A 20,138-nucleotide genomic window follows, 5' to 3' on the forward strand; every position below is an offset into this window, starting at 1 on the left:
GGGGGTACGTTTATGGTGGTTGAGGGGGGTGATGGTGGTAGAAGAAGAGCTTGGCTGCGTTTGTGGTCGATAACGAACGTTTAATGCAAGTCTGGAAAACTGAATACGGTCACCATCTGCTCTATACCCGACTGTGTTCTGAGAATGAATCAACAGCCAAGCACACTTACTGAAGACAGACAGAGACGGAAAGACAGTGTATGTGTGTGCATGTGTGAGGGAAAGAGAAAGAGAATGAGGAAGAGAGAGAGAGCAAGCCAGGAGCACACAGTGAGAGATTTGCTCAGGTGCGAGCGATCCATCACGTATGTTTAGAGAAAGAACAGACACAGATGAAGGTGAGCACAAGTAGGACGGTCATAAATCACACACTCAGAGGTATCACAAAAAAAAAAACACACACACACACACACGCAGCCCTGGGGTAGAAAACACAACACATGTGACTCACAGATGTAAGGTAAGGTAACCACGCAGATCAAGATAAAGTGTGTGAATTCTTGCAAAGAAAAAAATCCTTGACTGGAATTGAAAAAAAAAAAAACATCTTTTCTTTCAATTTTTACAAAGACAATTGTATTTCAGTCTAAAAATATGCATGTTTTTATTTGATTATGTGAGTATTAATTAATTTATTCATATCACTAATTTTGCCTTTATTTTTATGGGACAGAAGAGTGCAGTCAGGGAAGTTGGGGTGAGAGAGGAGGAATGAGATTGGGACACAATTCACTTTCATTGTATGGAAAAGAGCAGCTTGAACACTCTGCTAAATAGCTCCTATTGTGTTCTTCTGAATAAAGTAAGTCACACATGTTCGGAATGACAGATGATGTGAAGACAGATAGAAAACACAGAATGTGATGTTAAACGATTTCCAGTAAAATAATGGCAGCTGTGGTTTCCAGAACTTTACCACAGAAATACAGTAGCAACATTTTATGTTTTATGCATTAAACTTAAATTTACAGTAAAAAAATAAAGTATATTTCAGTAACTGATAATGTTAATATACCAACCTACTGAAGTAATACATTTTGTTTTGTACTTGTATAATATACTGACAACCACTATAAAAACACAGGAAATAATAGGAAAGTTCATCACAAGCCGAGGTAAATACTAATGTATAGAAGGTGCATAATGCCATGCACACAAATGTAACACACCATTATGGTAACAAACATGACACTAAAATAATGCTATAAACATTCAGAATTCAGAATTAGTGGAATGACAGTTTACTTGTTCTTTTACCGTTAAAATGAAAGCACACATCAACAGTAAATAAACACAGTTATCCTTGTTCACAATGCTGGTACATTGCTCAGACACACACTTCACCACCAGCAGGTTGTGATTAAATTCACCATCGCTCATGATCCCTGGCTAAATCTTTGCAATTTTCATTTTAGAGAGATTTAATATGGATCATGATTTGGTTGAGCACAACACCCCCCCCCCCCCACCCCCTCCTAATCTACAATCTCTAGCACAGGAGAGTGAGTGGTTTAGACCAGAGACCGAGAGAGACTCCTGTAAGAGACTAAACAGCTGGTCACCATTACAGTTATTGGTGTTAATCTGAGCCTGTGTGACCTGATATCAGTCATAATCACTCACAAACACACATTAAATATGAACACACAAATCAGCGGCTATGATACTTCACAGGGGAGGGAAGAGGCCCACCCATGACCCAGAGAGGAGCTATCTTTCTTGGGGAGGGGAAAGAGGCAGATGGGGGTCTGTGTCTCCTGTCTGAAAGAGATTGTCTGATCCAAATGGCACATGATGATAACAGATGCACTTTGAGAGCTGATATACCTTAATATGTGTAGCTATGATATTTACATCATGTTACTGGTATTAACATCAATGACCGTAAAACCTGAAATATGCATTAGAAATTATTTATTGTCTAGTATTCATGTTTGTTATAACTTTATAATGTTTCAATAACAAAAAAGACCATGGTAATCATTTAATGTCCTGCAGTGTTACATATTCTATTCAAAATGTTTTAAAATTTTCTTATAATTATTATACATTCTATTTTCATGAAACATTGTACTTTTTATTCATTTATTTTTTTTTTTAATTTGACTCATGGCTATTTTAGCAAACTGCAAAAATGTTAAAAGATCAAAAAAAAAAAAAAAAAAAAAATTAAATGGGGACCAGTAATATTACATATATACAGACATACATTTAAAAAAAAAAAAAAAAGACATAATCTATCTGCTGAAATAATGCTGACATATTAAAATCATCATTTCAAATTTTTGGCAAAAATGAAAGTGGTCAATACAGTGAGGTCCAAAGACAGTGATATTTTTTTTTATTTTCCTAAATCATCACTGAAACTGCATGATAACTTGCATAAAATGTTGCTTTAATGACAGCAGCACTCAAGCTACATGATCTGATAATCATGTTCTCCAGCATGATCTGAGAATCGTATAATATCACAAATATATTTATTTGATCAGTGATCTAGAAATACTGCCAAAAAAATTCTGAATTCTGATTTTTTATTTTTTTTATTTATTTCCAGGTTTAAATTAGATTGTTAGTCCCAGTGTTGAATGTGGCCTCAGACATTTGGACCCAAATGCAAAGGTTGTGAAGAGCTGAACGAGATGAATGAAACAGAATGTTTCTGTGTTGGGGTGTGTGTGTGTGTGTGAGTGTGTGAGAGGGTTGGGAGGGAAATTGGCCCTGCTCAGTCTGAGACAGTCTCGAGCTCTCAGCTGGATTACAGCAGAGCATTAGAGCAGAGACCACAGAAAACCCTTCAGCTCTAATGTAAATAATGACTATTAGCACAGGCCCATACACAAATACACACACATGCGTGCTAATGCACACTAACACATACCAACAATCATCCAGTCATATAGATTATACACAAGTAATGATTGGATCTGGCACTGTCAGATGGTCATTTCTGAACTAAGATGGTAACTGATTAAGCAATGTTCATGCACACACAGACACAAACAGAAATGTTGTCATTGTAAACCAGAGTCAAACAGTCTGCCGGTCTACAGAAACAACACAGCGCCATTCAGACATGCTAAAATGTCATGCATTTATGTGTATGTGTATGTGTGTGTGTGTGTGTGTGTGTGTGTGTGTGTGTGTGTGAGCAGACTCTTTCTCCTTCAATTGAGGGGATTAATGGAGGAGTGAGTATATCTCCCCCTAATCCCCACACACTTCATGCTGCCCTGTATGTGTGTGTGTGTGTGTGTGTGTGTTTTCTGTCTCACACTACCTTCTACTATCTCAGCCGGACTGCAACTTTCACTGATGGAGACAGCAATTAGAAATATAACAAAATTGCAAGCATATACTTTTTATGTATTGTATGTATTGTCAGTTTTATAATATTGCTGTGTGTGTTTATACTCTCTTATACACACACACACACACACACACACACACACACACACACACACACACACACACACACACACACACAATATAGTTTATATTACATACTGTGTATTTACATTTACATTTAAAACTTTAGCCAATGTTTTTATCAAAAGCGACTTAGAAGCAAAATAGAAGGACAATAGAAGCAATCAAAACAACAAAAGAGCAACAATATTTAAGTGCTGTGACGAGTCCTGGTTAGTCTAACATAGTACATGCAACTATTTTTTTATAATATAATATAATATAATATAATATAATATAATATAATATAATATAATATAATATAATATAATATAATATAATATAATATAATATAATATAATATAATGTAAATAGTGTTAGAGGGTTAAGTTATTATTATTTTGTATAATATTTTAAAAATTACAAATAATTACATTTGTTAATAAATAGAAAGAACTGATCTAACTAAACTTTACAGTCAATGATTACAAAGCATTTTCATTTTTTTGGAAAACAATAATTTACATTGGACAGATGATTAGTTAAATATATATTTATGTTAGTTATATATTTATGAAATTTCTGCGAATTGATACACTCCCACAATGTTTCATTCTGTAAAATTTATAAGCTATAAGCTTATGATTTCTAAAAAAAAAAAAAAAAAAAAAAACATGTCCCCACAAGGTCAAAAATGACTGGTATTACTATACTTTTGGTCCCCATAATGTAGGAAATAACAGGATCACACACACACACACAATACTTGTATACTATTAAGTTATATTATATACTATAGTTAAATAAATAAACAAACAGTATTTTAATAAGTATGATAAATTATTCTATATACTGATAAAATGCATTTTCAGTTTAAAGCAATTAATCTGCATAAGGTCAATTAGAGTCAATTTGACTGAACATACATTTTAGACATTTTTTTTCTCTCAACAAGAACTATGTCACTTAATTATCAAAGATACAACTGTATATTTTTTTGAGAGCTGCATTCAAGAATACATTTAAGAATCTGAGGGGACATGTGCCCTGCATGATGCTCGAATGGGTATGTGCTCATGAATGGACAGAAAATTTTGTCTCATTTTTAAGTCAGTTCAGGTGGAAATAGCTCCTTAAGGTAATAACTGCACATATTGACGTTTTACAGCATAGTTGATGTTTAGCTCCAAATAACCACCGATCAGACCATTGAGTATTAAACCAACTCCTTCACTGCCTCAAACTACTGTCATGTTCTGTTTTAACCCCCTCCAAGCATGTAAGTGCTGCTTTACCTCTGCAAACATGATTAAATCAGACGATGTACTGTGTTAAATCCTCTTACAGCTCCATATTACATATCTGCCCAACAAAAGAGACTCAATCAGAACAATCAAAACCCGCTCTCTAGCCCGGATTATCTGATCCCATTGTCATGATTAAAATGAAATGATGGAAAATCCCATGTTCTGAATATAAGAGATATCAGAAGGGTGGAGGAACGCAAATGTATCTGCCCTAAGTCTTTGATACAGATCAGCCAGTGTTTGCTGTTATGTGATAATAATACATGAGCCACAGATGATTGGTTGACAGGGACAGAGTATCAACCATTGGCTGGAAAGCTTCAGAATGTGTATGTGGAAATCTGTTAATGTAAATGTTATTGGCTTTTCATTTTTAAAGGACAGTTGTCCAGGAACAATGTAAGGCTGTTGTGTAAGGCTTAATATACATTTAGATACATTTAAACAGATGTAGACTCAGAGAATATATCTTGAATAGTTCACGCAAAATTTAAAATTCCCTGATTATTTACTCAACCTCAAGCCATCCGAGATGTATTGTAGGTGAGTTTGTTTCTTCTTCAGAACAGATTTGGAGAAATTTAGCATTACATCACTTTCTTACCAATGGATGCTCTGCTGTCAGAATAAGAGTCCAAACATCTGATAAAAACATCACAATAATCCGTGATTATGAAACATGACTCCAGTCAATCAATAAATGTCTTGTAATGTGAAAAGCTGTGTGTTTGTAAGAAACAAATCCATCATTTTAACTTTAAACTGTCACTTCTAAATCTACATCTTGAATGTCCTCAGGGTGAGAAAATCTTCTAAAAATCTAGTTGTTCCTTTTAAAATATTGGTTATTTTAGATTTTTTTTTTAAACAAACCTCAGTAAATTTTAAATTATAAGTTTAATTTAAAACATGAAAAATAAGTTTAATTTAAATAAATTTGACAAAGTGATATGTATTTCATTATATAACAAATATATTTAGAGATTTAGTACACTGTAAAAAGGATTTTCATAAAAGTGAAAAATGTAAATAAAACAGATTATTGGAATATGTTTATTTCACATTCAATGTTACTTGCCATTTCTTTGTAATTATTTGTGAAATTTGCTTGCAATACTGAGTGAAAATTGTTTTCCAGTAATCCTACAATTTTTTTTTAATTCCAAAGGAAACTGTTGTAAAGAGAGCAAAATTAATTTTTCAAGAATTTTTTAATAATGGCTCCTATTGAGCTGACATACAGAACATGAGTGTTTGTTTGTGTGTGTGTGTGTGTGTGTGTGTGTGTGTGTGTGTGTGTGTGTGTGTGTGTGTGTGTGTGTGTGTGTGTGTGTGTGTGTGTGTGTTTCTGCCAGTTCTCCTGTAGTCTCTGCAGGGTGTGGGGATTATCTGAGGAAGTGCAGGGGAGTGGCAGTAATGAAGAGACCTCCTTGAAAGCGTATGAACACACACACACACACACACACACACACACACACACACACACACAAACGACAGGCTCAAGAAGCTATACATTATAACCAAACTATACATCCATATCCTCACATAAAACATAAATGCTGAGTTTAGAAAAGTCACTTACAATAACCTCCGCCGTTTTTGACTACATTATTAATTTAGATCACACACACACACACACACACACACACACACACACAATGGACTAAGGATGTTTATCAAGCTTTTGAGGGCAATATGTGTTGCATCATGCCGAATCTGAGAGCAATTTTACCCAGTATCAGTTTCTGTGTTGTGTTCTGTCCTGTTCCTCCTCAAAGTCATCTGGGCCATTACCCTTCCAGGGTAATTAAGAGGGAGAATATTACCTCAGATACACCCCCTCACCCCTCTTATGGATCGGCCCCTCTCAGCATGATGGATGGAGGGCTGTCACATCAACCTGAGCAGCAGAGGGGTGCAGGACCGGCCATAACACACCTCTAATCACATAAAACCAAACACTTGTCGTTACACACTCTAATTGTCAAAATGCAGATGGCAGGGCTGAGTGATAACAGCATCTTGAATGACGGGGTCAGCACTGTGATAGAAAAACCAGCCTCTTTGAGTACTGCAATGAGATTTGCTGACTTTCTTTTCTGGCTTACTTTGAATTGTAAAGAAAGTATAATTCATGTATTTCATTTTAAAAACATGCTAATTTGTTTCTCATTTGTAAGTCTCTTTGGGTAACTCTTTTGGTGTCTGCTAAATGAATAAACGTGAATGTAATTTACCTTGTGTCTTTTAATGGTGGGCTTTATAACGGATTGAGGCGATAAAGAGTCACTCTAAACATACTTACGCCACAAGCCTGCAGATTCAAAACACGTGGGCTGTTGTGTTGTAAAGGAACAAAACAAACACAAACCAATAAAGATAAAGAGAAAAAACACCATAGATTACTGTCTTTCAGTGGTATTGCGTGTGTGAATAAGTTATTCATGAAAGGGCTTATCTTGAATATTAGTATTAGCTGAGGAGGCTTTTGGGCACATCTCTTCTCTCGCTATTCAACTCTAAAGCTTCCACCTCAGGGGCAGAAGAACTGAAAAACAACTGGATCCCTTTAATGTCAAAGCATGTTAAGAAGGCCTTCTGCCACCCCCCATATCCTGGAGAAACCTAAGTCAGAAAGAAATTACATAAATCAAATCCATTTTCATTATTACAATATTTCAGAGGCATTATCCCTCAGACAAAACGCAGTAAAACCCCATTTATTCTTTTTAATCCTTCAAAGAGTGGCTGATATTACCTGATAGTGATTGGGTTTGCATGGGATAAGAGTGTGAATGACATCAACAAGTCTGAAAAGCTGGAATCATGCCGGTGGATCCCATTGAGATGATTAAAATCAGCCTGTGTGTGCACCTATCTATCATAACTTTATTATCTATCTTTTGTCTCTATCCATCTATCTTTCTTTTCTTTTGTATCTATCTATCGTACTTTTTTTATCTGTTTTGTATCTATCCATCTGTTTTGTATCTATGATCTATCTATCTATCTATCTATCTATCTATCTATCTATCAATCAAAAGAGATCAGTAATTAGAGTTCAGAATTCTTCAAAAGTGAGGGGTAATTAACAGAACATAAAAGCGGTTTAAAAAGAGAAAAGTGGCACAGGCACATGAGTGTTAGTGATTGACTGGGCTTTAAGTGGGAGTCCCCGGAGTGAAGCACTTTCCCGTGATAAAGATCCTGAACTGCAGAACCAGCCATAAGCAGATTAGTACAATGGGATGAGGAGGCTTTGAGAGTCTTTAGCCCAATTCACTGCAGCAGAGATCAACTGCGGCTAGTCTAGCTAAATCTCAACACCCCCCTCCTTCTCCTTCTCCTTCTCTGCCTGCCTGCACTTAGCCCTTCAGGCCAAACATCCCTCTCGAACCGCGATTCCCTCATCTGGACCTGATACAGCGTGGTGGGCCATGTCCAGAAACCAATGACATGCTGAGAACGAGTACATAACTTACTAGTGCTCAGACTGGGTTTGCCTAAATGCTAATCGCGAATTAATGGCTGTGCTTTGTCCTGTTGTTTTATCACCTGGTGATCTCGATAACAGGGGTGTGTGGTAAACTCTGAATGGGACATTGGGGGGGGGGTCATGTCTGACTCTACACAGCTCTCCTCTCATGTCAGGGCTTGTCGAGTGACAGTACGTCACCTCCCAGTCTGCACTGTACAGCACAGGGGCCAGGAATTCAAATGACACAAAGAGTTATTCGGTTAGTAATGAAGCCGCTTAATGAAACCATTGTCCTTGAAAGTTCTTCATCAAATTCAACCCTCCCTCCCTCGCTTTCACTTTCTCTACCACTCTCGCTCCGTCTTGTCAGCACAGCCACGTGGCAGCTCTATATTAATTAAAGTCACTGTTTCCTGAAGTACTTAAGAGAGGTGCCCTCATTGATAATGAGCAGGTTCAAAAGAGTGCCATCCCTCCAAAATGACTTTTTAAACCAGCCTTATTAAGCAGAAAATTATGCCCAAATCAGCCTACAAGCTCCTCATTAAAAGCCACTGATCCTTGTCCGCGCACTTGTTCGTCCGATTTTAATTAGGAACGCATGAGTCTCACTGCCGTGCTAAACGTCATTAATCTTCCCTTTCATTCCGTCTCAGACGCGCAGGAATGCAGAGAGCCAGCTCCGCTCGCGCTCACAGCCTCCGCCTCCTGTCTGCTTGCCAGCCTGAGGAAATCTGAGCACCGGCTTGAGCTGGGGGCGGCATATGAGTATGTCCAAGTTAGGAGGAGTTTCTTTCATCCGTGTGAAAACCCAAACACATTTCACAACACTTAATAAATGCAATATTCAAGTGCATTAAGTAAAAGTATGTCATAAACTGCATAAAAATAAAGAAATGCTCTATATGAGGCTACTCAAGTATTAATGAAAAACATTTGCTATTGTTGGATTAGAGGTTTCATTAAAGGAATATTAAAATTTAAAGTTTGTTGACAGCATCTGTAGCACAACCAAAATTAATTTAACTAGTTCTTTGTTTTTCTTTAGAAGCAAGATCAGCATAAGATGATGCACTGGCAATGGACATAAATAGACCCAATTTATGGAATAAAATACGAAACTTAATTTTACAAAAGCACTCACATTAATTATTCTGTAAAACCTTTTGTATTATTTGAGTAGTAAAGTTGTGATTGTCATTTTTACGGTTTTAAATTGTAAAATTTTGTCAAATTATTGTTAAATTAAAGCTTAATTTTATAAACACATTCAAATAAACTATTATGTTAAAACTTGTGATTTATTAGAGTAGTAAAGTTGTGCTTGTCACTTTTACAGTTTTAAATGGTAACATTTGGTAAAGTTATTGTAAAATTATTGTACAATTGAAGCTGAATTTTACAAATGCACTCACATTAATGTTTCTGTTAAAACTTTATTAGAGACGTAAAGTTGTTGCTTATCCCTTTTACTGTTTTAAAAAGTCAAGTTTGATAAAAAACTATTGTACAGTTTTTATAAAATGTTAACATTTTTGTGAAATTATTGTAAAATTCTATTCCAATTACTGTAAAATTGCATATAACTTTACAGAGTAAATATTAGTGATTAAAAATAATGAATAAAAGTGATTTTTCACACTAAGTCCCCAAAAAACACATTGTTTAAATCTTGTGGCTATACTTTTGAAGTGAGTATTTTAACATCTAAAAAAGAGACTTTATTCACTATCACTGTAAATGCTTCATCCAGATTTTGAAGTGAAGTGACATGAAGTGAAGTGACATGAAGTGAATTTGAGCTCTGCATTCAACCCAAGTTCACACACACAGTAGTGAACACGCACCAGGAGCAGTAGGCAGCCACTTTTTGCTGTGGCGCCCGGGGAGCAGTTGGGGGTTCGGTGCCTTGCTCAAGGGTCTCACCTCAGTCATGGTATTGAAGGTGGAGAGAGCACTGGTCATTCACTCCCTTACCTAAGACTCGAACCTGTGACCTTTGGGTTACTAGTCCGACTCTCTATCCATTAGGACACAACTGCCCCCCCCCCCCTTTCCAGCTTTTGCTTTTTGTTAAACTGAAATCTGAAACTATTTTAGTATTATTATTTTGCTATTAAACTTAATTTGAACTGAAGCCAGCATACTCTAAAAAGTTAAAACTATGATTTTTCCCCTCAAAAAAAACAAGCACATAAATGTGCATGATGCATTATGATTTAATCTGCTGTGTTTATTAGCCTTTGCAGTGCAGCACACCTTTGCCTGCCTGCCTGTCAGAATTCTGCATGCATGGAAGATTATGGATGGCCAATTACATAGTTTCTGGCATTAATTAATGATGTTAACCATCTCCCCCTGCTCCTTACAAAACAGAGTCTCTCCTAAGCTGCCTCTAGGAGGCAGACCGGGTGAATGTGTGTGTGTGTAGGCGTATTGTCTGTAGGGTTGCATCTAAATAAAATAATGTACAACATTATGTCCATATGCTAGGTAATGTCTTGTAATTCTATTACTACATCTTTAAAATCAATTCATGTTTTTTTCAAAGAGACCTTATTAGCGTGCACGTGTCTGCAGTGTGCAAGCATGTCATGTGCTACAGTAGCACAAATGCTCAGATTGTGTATTCATGATTTTAATGGCCCTGACAGTGGAGGGGAAATGTGGTTGAACTGGTGCATCTTTTTTCAGTGTTTCTATTCTCTTGTCATCTCCCCAAATTTCCCTCCACCAGTTTGGCGTCTGAGGGCCATTACAGAGATTAATCTGAGGAAGTGGACTGGCTGCCCTGTGTGTCACCTCACATACACTGACACACTGGGAGACGACCACTTATTCTCTCTTCCTTTCACTGTCGTTCTGTTACGCAGTTTTTAAAGACACTGCAAGACTACATGCCTGAAGGCCTATAGCAAAACTTTCTCTGTATTTTTATTTCAGTGATTCAGAAGTAATATTCTGGCTTCAGTACATGTTTAGCTCAATCTTCAACATTTGTGGCATAATGCTGATGGTTAACACTAGTTAATAACATTACTTAATATGAATTAACAAAAAAAAAAATCTAAAGCATTTATTAAATCACAGTTAATGTTAATTCCAACATTAACTAATACATGATTAAAATCCAAAGTTGTGTCTGTTAATATTATTTAATGGACCAATGATATTATACATTAATAGTTATTGTTAACAAAGGGTTATAGGTTAACAAAAATGTAAAAATTATTGTAACAAATGTATTGCTCATTGTCAATGTTAGTCAATGCATTAAATGTTACCTAATAATGTACCTTATTGTAAATGTTTATTACCACAAAAATTAATTAGCATCTGTCGCTCTTTTTCTTTGAAGGATTTCAAACCAGAAATGTTAGGCTAATAATTTTTTACAAGTACTTACATTAAGTTTTCTGTTAAAACTTGTGTATTATTAGAGCTGTAAAGCTGCTTAAATCATAATATTTACAGTTGTTTTAGGGCTTTTGGCATTCTGTTGTCACAGTAAAAGTGGATGTACCTTTAAACTTCAAAATCATATCAGATAAGCATGTTTGTTTGTTTTTTCACACTAAAATTGTGTTGTTGTTTGTTGTCTTTTTTTTTTTTTTTTTGGTGATCAACATTATAGCCCAAATGCTGCTGACTGAATTGAACCTGGAATAGTCTGTGGAATTAAATAGATCCAAAACAAAGATGCTGATTTTGGATACTGCAGCTTGTTCAGTTAGATTACACCAACACATCTGTATGAACCTATAGCTTTTCCTCCTTGGGACCATTCTTTTCTTCTCCTCTGTGCTCCTAATTCTCATCCAGCCATAATTCTACAGTTTAAATGCATGGTGTCAGGTGCCTTGTGGCGATGGGTGAGGGTTCTGGTCTGCGTGCCATGTTAAGAGCGTTAGTGAGCATAAAGACGGGCATTGCCGCCCTCCCGCATCCAAAACTGATTAGAGTAACGAACGGAGGGCTGGTCCGTCATGCCGCATTGTCCCTCATGTCGGCCTAAATCACATGGCTCCTCTGAACCAAATGACTTATTCAGTCATCACATACAACAAACTGGGCCACAAGCAGGGGGGTTGCGCTGATGTCATAGACCCACCAAAGGGGATCCCCTCTTAAATGTGCATGTCTCCACCTGCATAAATGGAGAGACAGTACAAGATATGAAAAGAAAAAAAAAACAGCACCAAAGGGACATAAAAACAAGCTAATTATCTTTACTCTTTAAATTAGCGTTTAAGCTCATGGACACACAGGTCTATTGAGGGTCACCATGTACAGATGTACTGCTTTATACACTTTTGTATTTCCTTCCAAACTACCTCTTCTGATTCCAGAGGCCTCTGACATTCTGCCTGAGTGCCTTCTAGTGTCTGCGTGTATGCTGTGCATAAACAAGCACCAACCTGAATGCCGTTTCCAGCAGTCCGCCCCCATCTCCCCTTAGTTGCTCTCGGCCTGTTTGCATCGCCGAAGCTCGCAGTCCCAAACATGTGTGTGCAGCTATATACGTATGTACAGAGCTGTGATGTGCTTCCTCAAGAGCTTAATGACTCTCAGCAGTGCTGTCAGAAACACTCGGCAGAGTCTGGCACTTAAGGGCATATGTTTTTCCCTCTCCTCAGCTGCCTGCAAAGAGCGACAAACGCACACAAACAGAAGCTCCCAGCTACGGTAATGAAATCATTCTGCAGTGAACCCACAGAAAAGAAGGGCAAATACTGTGAGACGTAAGAAATAACTGTATCCCTATAACAAAGTACTTTTGTTTAGAGGCAGATGCAGAATGTGCACTCATAAAAAAGGTATTTGCAATTAATAGGTTTGCAAGGTTTGTCTGATTACTTACCTGAATCAAATGTTTGAGCAAAAAAATTTTGAAATTTCAAGTAATAAGTTTCTCATATAACTCTAAGAAAAAGCTCACAAACAAATAGTTGGCTGAAATAGTTACTGCACAACCTACTGAGTTAACAAATCACAGATTCAATTGATAAAAATAGTTGTTCAAAAACGCTTCATCTTATTAAATGCATAGCTAATAAATACTAAGTTAGCCTATATATCACAGTTCTTGTTTCATTTTAATTCAGACACCACCGAGTCAAATTATCTGTTTCAACGAGTCAGTTGACTCAGTACCAGCTCTGAACGATTCACCGAGTGAGTGAGTGCGTGAGTGAGTGAGTGAGTCTCACTACTCAGAAGCAAATTTGAGTCTGTTTCATGAATCTTTTGACTGACTCATTTGTATTGCGAATCAAACATCATGACTGCAGGAAACACCGTAGCGCATCTAATTACACAGTATCTGACAAACATTTTCGAGAAGTGACAATATCTCCTGCATAGGCTGTGGAGTTTTACATAACTTATTGATTGTTTACGTCTTGTCAGCTACTCATGTATTGTTTTTGTACTTTGTTAATAATGTTATTATGTGTTAAAAGAATATAGCCTTTAAGAACATTAAATAATATAGTTCTATGTAGAAATATTTCATTTTTTCCCATCTCAAAGTCTTTTAAATCCATTCATTGATCATTTCTTATTTTTTATATTTGTATGTTATATATTATATATATTTATCTTTCCTTCGATATCTCTCTTTATTTCTCTCTTAATTAAAGCTCTTGAATTATCTATTTTAAATAGGCTACATTACATGTTTAAATCCCGTAAATATCCGACAATCATTCCAGTAAAGCTTTGATTTCGTGAATCTCTATATAGTTTTAGGCCAGTAGGTGGCGGTAAACAAACGTCTTTTATGAGCTATTATGAGTCAACTGATTCGCTAAAAACACCAAATCATTCACAGCTTAAAAAATTGATCTAAACGAAACGATTAGTTCACTTAAACGATCAAAACACCATTAATTATATCTTCTTAAGTTCCACGTAAAATAAAACCTATTTCATCTCATGTGAGTAAACATCATTTTAATGATATTTTCTCAAAGGTGCTGTAGGTCTATAGCATTTTTAATTATCATTTTATGAGACTCCTCTTAAAAACCAGCAGTCGAACAAGAATCCAAGACAATAATCAGAATCTCATCTTAAAGTTCGAAAAAGCAATAAGCAAACAAAAAAGTGATTACAGCGGTCACATTTCTAATGGCCCCATCCACACCAATGAGATGAAATCAAGAGTGATTATAAAAATTGGAACAGCAGCGCGCTTGTCTCTCTTGTCAGAAGAGTTCAGGGGTAAGTCATATGTCAGGTATAGCGCCGGTTCTGCATGCCAGCGGTGTAATGCTGTTACGACACGACACTGTAGTGTCGCACCCACTGGGAGTGATGACTATTCATTTAACGCAGCGTGAGTTTAAGATTACTTTCTCTCCAGTGCACACTTAGTGGACAGGTACAGAGACTGAAGCTCATCAGAAGTGATGGCATAATGCGAGGGGAACCTCTTCTTTAAAAGAAAATTAAACACTAAAAACTAAACTTTAAGAACTGTACATAATAATTAGTACACGTTAAAATAACAGAAATTCAAAATATCATTGTGCATAAGGTTATGGTCCTTTGTTTTCCATTCTGAAAAGGTGATTAAAGTTTTTTTTTTTTCAAACGTTTGTTCCAAGAAAAGGTGATTAAAGTTTTTTTTTTTTCAAACGTCCCTCAGACAAATAATCTGTTCATTACAATTCATTATGCAATTCAACAAATGTTAATAAATTGCATTGTGCCATATTAAGCTAAACATAAATATTTTAATGTTGGAATATAGCAATTCCTTTAAAAAGCAACGGAACTGAGTCATTGCTAGCCTTGTCCAATGTGTTTTTCTAAAGAAAATGTGTACATTTGCTAATACAGCATAGAGAGTACATATGGATATATGTCTAAAATCTATCCGAATAGAAAACAAAGTTAGACTTTTGATTTGTCCTAAAAAAAAAAAATACCTTCAATAACACAAAGTCAGCTTTGCTTTGTTAACGTCATTGTTCATGTTTATTGGGGGCCTACAGGCCTGCAAATTAAAATGTATTATCTCAAATGTATTAAGGATAAAATGTAATTCTTAAAATTCTTTTAAACGCGTTATGGTGTGTAGACTATATTTAGGCCTATCTCCTCTGTTGGCACAATACGTGTGTAAAACGATAAAAAAAATAAAATAATAATAATTCTCAGAGGCTAAATAAACATCAAGAAGAACAGTCTAAAACTAAATGAAATATCGATTTTGTGTTAGATCACTGACAAAGGTCTGGTTTAGTGTAAGAGCAGTGTGTATGAAACTGCCTTTGCTGCGCTCATGCATTAGCAGGCTGTGGACGACAGGCGCTGAAATCGTGTTAATAAGTGGAAGGGGTAGGTTACAGAACACTGCCGATTCACGATCACGCAAATACTCGAGGACAGGTCCCTTCGGCCTCGGGGCGCATCCGGCCCTATGCATAACAGCAGCAGGACGCATCTTACCAGTGAAGACCAGAGACCAGTCTCATTTAAGAGATTATAACTCCAACACACGTTTGAATCGTGACACAACCCTTCAATACACAGAAGTGTGGCAGAGAAACTCGTGTTGGCATGTGCACGTGCTAGGCCTTGTTTACTAACAGTAATAGCAACCGCACTGAGGTTTTTGTTTTGGACCATCAATACTGCGCTCTCATTTTAAATCCTTTAATGGTTATTAAATGATTTACAAAAGGACATTGCATGTGATATCTGAAACAAAAGCAGTAAAAACTTACCTCTGCAGTACACATTTGGTGTATGAATAAACCAGACCAGAACCCAAAGTTTGTTCACGTCAAAGGCCTTTTTGCCGCATTATTTGTAAAAACCATAAAAACTTTCAAACACTACACTTTTTCCGCAAGCAAAGATTCTTAATTTCTTTAAAACAGTTTGAAAATAAATTGAAAGAGTAATGTGAGCATATGTTTGGCGGAAAAAAACCCCTGAGATGGTCATAGATATATGTTTTAATTATAAAGACATATAAACAATATACAGTATGAAATTCATGTCGCAACATGATCAAATGCGGCTTGATCAAGTATATTCTTCACAGTTGTACAATACAATCAAGTGAATTGTGCAATAACAAAAACAAAATCTTTGTAGGCCAAACATTTGAGAATGTTACACCATTTCTTCCGAATACACTGACGGAGGAGAGACAATCCATCTTACGTTTATTCATTTCTGGCAAACAGGTTTTTAAGAAATTATCATCTGTGGTCATTTGCAGTAAATTGCATAGATCACCAATAACGCTGAAACCGATAGAGAGAAGGTTTGACTTAAGAAATAATCCTCCGCAAGCTGTGAACCAGAAACATAGAATTTCTTTTATGCTTGTTTGTTTTCACACAAATAATCATTTTTAATCCTTTATTTAGGATAAAAGGGGAAATGCTTTAAAATTTGAGGGGTTTAAAAGCTTATTCCAGTAATACTGTGTCCCTCAGTTATTTATTTACCATTATGTGTTATATTAACTAATAAACCATCGTAGTTATTTAGACACGTAGCAGGGTTTTTGAATCAGACCTAAGCCCATTCCCAACAAAACAATGCGAATTCAGACCAACAAAAGGATGAAGCAGGAAGAGTTCAGCTCGTGGAAGTCAATGCTTGTCGTTGCAGTGTTTGAACAGGTTGGACGGGGTCCCGGAGAACGAGCTGCATTTCTCCGCGCAGGTGGCCAGTGCCGTGCTGGAAAACGGATACACGGCCGCCTGTCCGAAAGGCGCGAGCGCAGTGGGAATCGGCGAAGTTATAGTCTGTCCTTGGTTTAAATAAGCCACCAACCGGCGCATTTCCTCCAGCGCCTGCGCCTGCATTAGGATGTAGTTTTTTGCAAGAAGCAAAGTTGCGATTTTAGAGAGTTTTCTCACTGACGGACTGTGCGCGTAGGGAATCACAGACCTCAGGCCGTCCAGCGCGTCATTGAGGTCGTGCATGCGTCTCCGCTCGCGCGCATTGATGCTCAGCCGAAGAGATCTCTGCTCCTTCGGCTTCTTGGAGAGCGCGCTCGGATGCTTCTCTTCGTCGAACCCCGCGCCTCTCTTACGAGACTCGAGGTGGTCAAAGCCGTCGTCTTCATCGCTGGTCTGCTCTCCGCCGCTTTCGTTCGACTTTCCCGTTTGACCGGAGAGGAAATCCGCGGCAGGTGTGAGGGAGAAGCGGCCGGGACCTCCAGCACCATGGCCAGCGCCGAAGCCGAAGGCGGACTGTCCGTAGCGCTGCGTCAGGTCCAGCAGGGTGTCGTTGCTGATCGATTTCAGCAAGTTTTCGTCGCCGATATTCATTTTGGTGAAAGGAAATAAAACTAAAACAAAAACGGACCGGGTAGGAAACTTTCGCGCGCGTTCTTGAAAGCTTCCTCGCGCAGTCTTCTTTCTTTTCTTTCGCCGGTGTTTTCCAAAGGGCTGCTGAAATGAAGTCACTTTTTTGATAGAGATCTTTCTTCCCCTATCACGTCGAGCACTCGTATAAGGCTCTTCCGCGCAAACAGTGATGTTGCGTGCACTTTAGACGCCTCGTCTGAACTTGCGCGCGTTCTTGCAGTGCGTCTTGCCCTCGCCCTGGGCAGATTGAGACTCGCGCGCAGTCCTACTTGCTAGTGAGTAAGAGCGCGAGGCCCAGCGGGATTATCACTGTCCAATCAGGAGGGCGTTTTAATTAAGATTAGAAACTGGCATGCTTCTAAATTCAACTATGGCACTGATAACTGCTAAACAAATGATGGCATAATGACCGGCACGCTGTAGTGAACAGCCTTTGTATCTAATATTCTGCAATACTGCAATCAGTTACACTAAATTAACGCAGTATTGTCGTAACGAAATGTTTCTTTTTGGTTAGCCCAAATAATGATCAAAACAACTTTTTGTATAGCGGCCTTGTGAACTAATTGGGTAATAAACAGGATATCTCTTCAGTAATATAATTATTAAAGACGACCACTGAATTCATTTATCGTTATTGAACCGTGCATAAAAAGGTGTGCATTAAAAACTACACCGAGTTTCAGTTTGTAGTCCTAAAACTGGAGCAAAATTAGCAAAAAATAAATAAATAAAAATCCAACATTTTCCAGCAATGGTTCCCTCAGATAGTATTTTCTATAAAATGGTGGTTTGGTCTTAAGAGCAAAGAAAATAGATAAGCTATGATCTGTGGTTAACATTACTAGAGGAGACACAATAACATGGAAGTCAAACCATGTGTGAATTCAAAGAAAGTAAGTTGCAGCACAAGTACTACACGTTCTTGGGAAATCTTCACTGTCAGTACTTAATTGTACTGTAGAACAGATCCGTAAGTCTCCTTCTATCATTTTAATCACAGACCTCATTTTACTCATAAACTGTTAAAAACCTATAGGAAATTCCCAAGGGAACCAATGGAAGTTCTGGTTGGCCAAAAATTGAATCCATGACTAAATTTGGCAACATTTTCTCAAAATTGAGACATCAGTATTTTTCTGTTTACCATGCAGACTAAACTCTGTTTCGTGTTGGACAAGGAGGAAGGGAATCGGGGGAGCACGTGCTGCGAGGGATTAATCGCATCGTCTGGATGAGGCCCAAAAGTGAGCTTCGACACTTACAGCCAAAGTCCAAGGCCGCTCTACATACAACATATGTGAAGATGGGGACATTTTCCTGGGGTTTTGATGACTGGTAAAAACGCAACGATGATTGATTAAGGACGATAGTTTATAACACAGAACTATACAATTCAGTCGTCCTGCAAAGCAGTTATTACTATGTTACAGAAACAAAAACATATATTTAAAGCTATTAAACAAGTTGCAATTATTAGTTGTGTAAACTCGTTCAGATGGGGAAAAAATGAGTTGGGGCAATCAGTCAACAAACGAAGAAATTTATCGCTCAGTAACACAGACCCAATGCAAAGATGATGCACCGCCATCTAGTGTTCATTCAAGAAAAGTACAATTCCAAAACCAGAAAAAATTAACACATTTAACACCAATAACATATTTAATGCTGATTATAATCTGAAGTGTTATTAAGAACGCTTCAAATCGTAAGTAACCTCCTGTAAATCCTATTTAAAGAATTATCCTTCAATATTTGTTAAAATGTGTTAATTCAGTAATGTTGAAGATTATATAAAGAATTTAAAGTGGTTACATAACTCAGTTTTTATTATAATTCAGTGTTACTTTAGGATCACTGAGAGGTTATTATAGTTTTTAGTAATATTTTGAGTTAGTTTTTATTTAGGTTTAAAAAAATTCAAAGATTTAGAAATATTTTTTTATTAGATCTTAAAAATATGTCTATATAGTTTGTAGTAATTTTATTTCAGTTTTAGTTTTATTTATTTTAATACATCAAGTTAAGCTAAATAAAAATGTTGCCTTGGCAACTTGATAAAATAATATGCTATTTCAGTTAACAAAATAAATAAAACCTAAGGTTTTGACCCTGATTGAGTCCAACTGAACCAAATGAACAGTTTTGTAAATTTCTCTGCATTACTCAAACATGAGCTACTACTGCTGATGGAGGTAGAAGATTTTCTCTGCTGATCTATTTCAGGTTTGCTGTTTCTCTGAAAGCACAGTACTTAAATCATAAACTGAATGCCAAACAACTACAAAGTATATAGAAGACAATCTGTGCTTTCTCTTATAATACACAAGGGGGCGGTGCTGCAAAACAATTCCGGATTGTGTTGTGAATACACTACAGCTATGCAAAATGCAAATACTGCATTCCCACACTACAAAGAACAGCATCTTTAAAATACAAATATTAATTGTAACAAATTCCCTACATGCACGGATCATATACATGTGCACACTGCACCGGAAATGTGGAATATACAAGAATGCAAAAGTATGCCTAGCAGGAAAGGTTCTGTGTGTAAATAAACATGATTTCATATAGAAAATAAGATTGTTTGATGTTTCTGCA

The 20,138-nt window shown here is 36.9% G+C and overlaps 1 protein-coding gene across 1 annotated transcript; it reads right to left on the minus strand.

The window, feature by feature from the left end:
* Positions 1-16,145: 16,145 nt before the first annotated feature.
* On the minus strand, positions 16,146-17,926 carry LOC122135077 (class E basic helix-loop-helix protein 23-like). The gene has a single exon (XM_042712945.1). The coding sequence runs from the start codon at positions 17,493-17,495 to the stop codon at positions 16,812-16,814; it is 684 nt and encodes a 227-aa protein (XP_042568879.1). The 5' UTR covers positions 17,496-17,926; the 3' UTR covers positions 16,146-16,811.
* Positions 17,927-20,138: the final 2,212 nt, after the last annotated feature.

This window comes from Cyprinus carpio, chromosome A23, assembly GCF_018340385.1.
Source record: "Cyprinus carpio isolate SPL01 chromosome A23, ASM1834038v1, whole genome shotgun sequence".
In the NCBI taxonomy this organism is placed as follows: domain Eukaryota; kingdom Metazoa; phylum Chordata; class Actinopteri; order Cypriniformes; family Cyprinidae; genus Cyprinus; species Cyprinus carpio.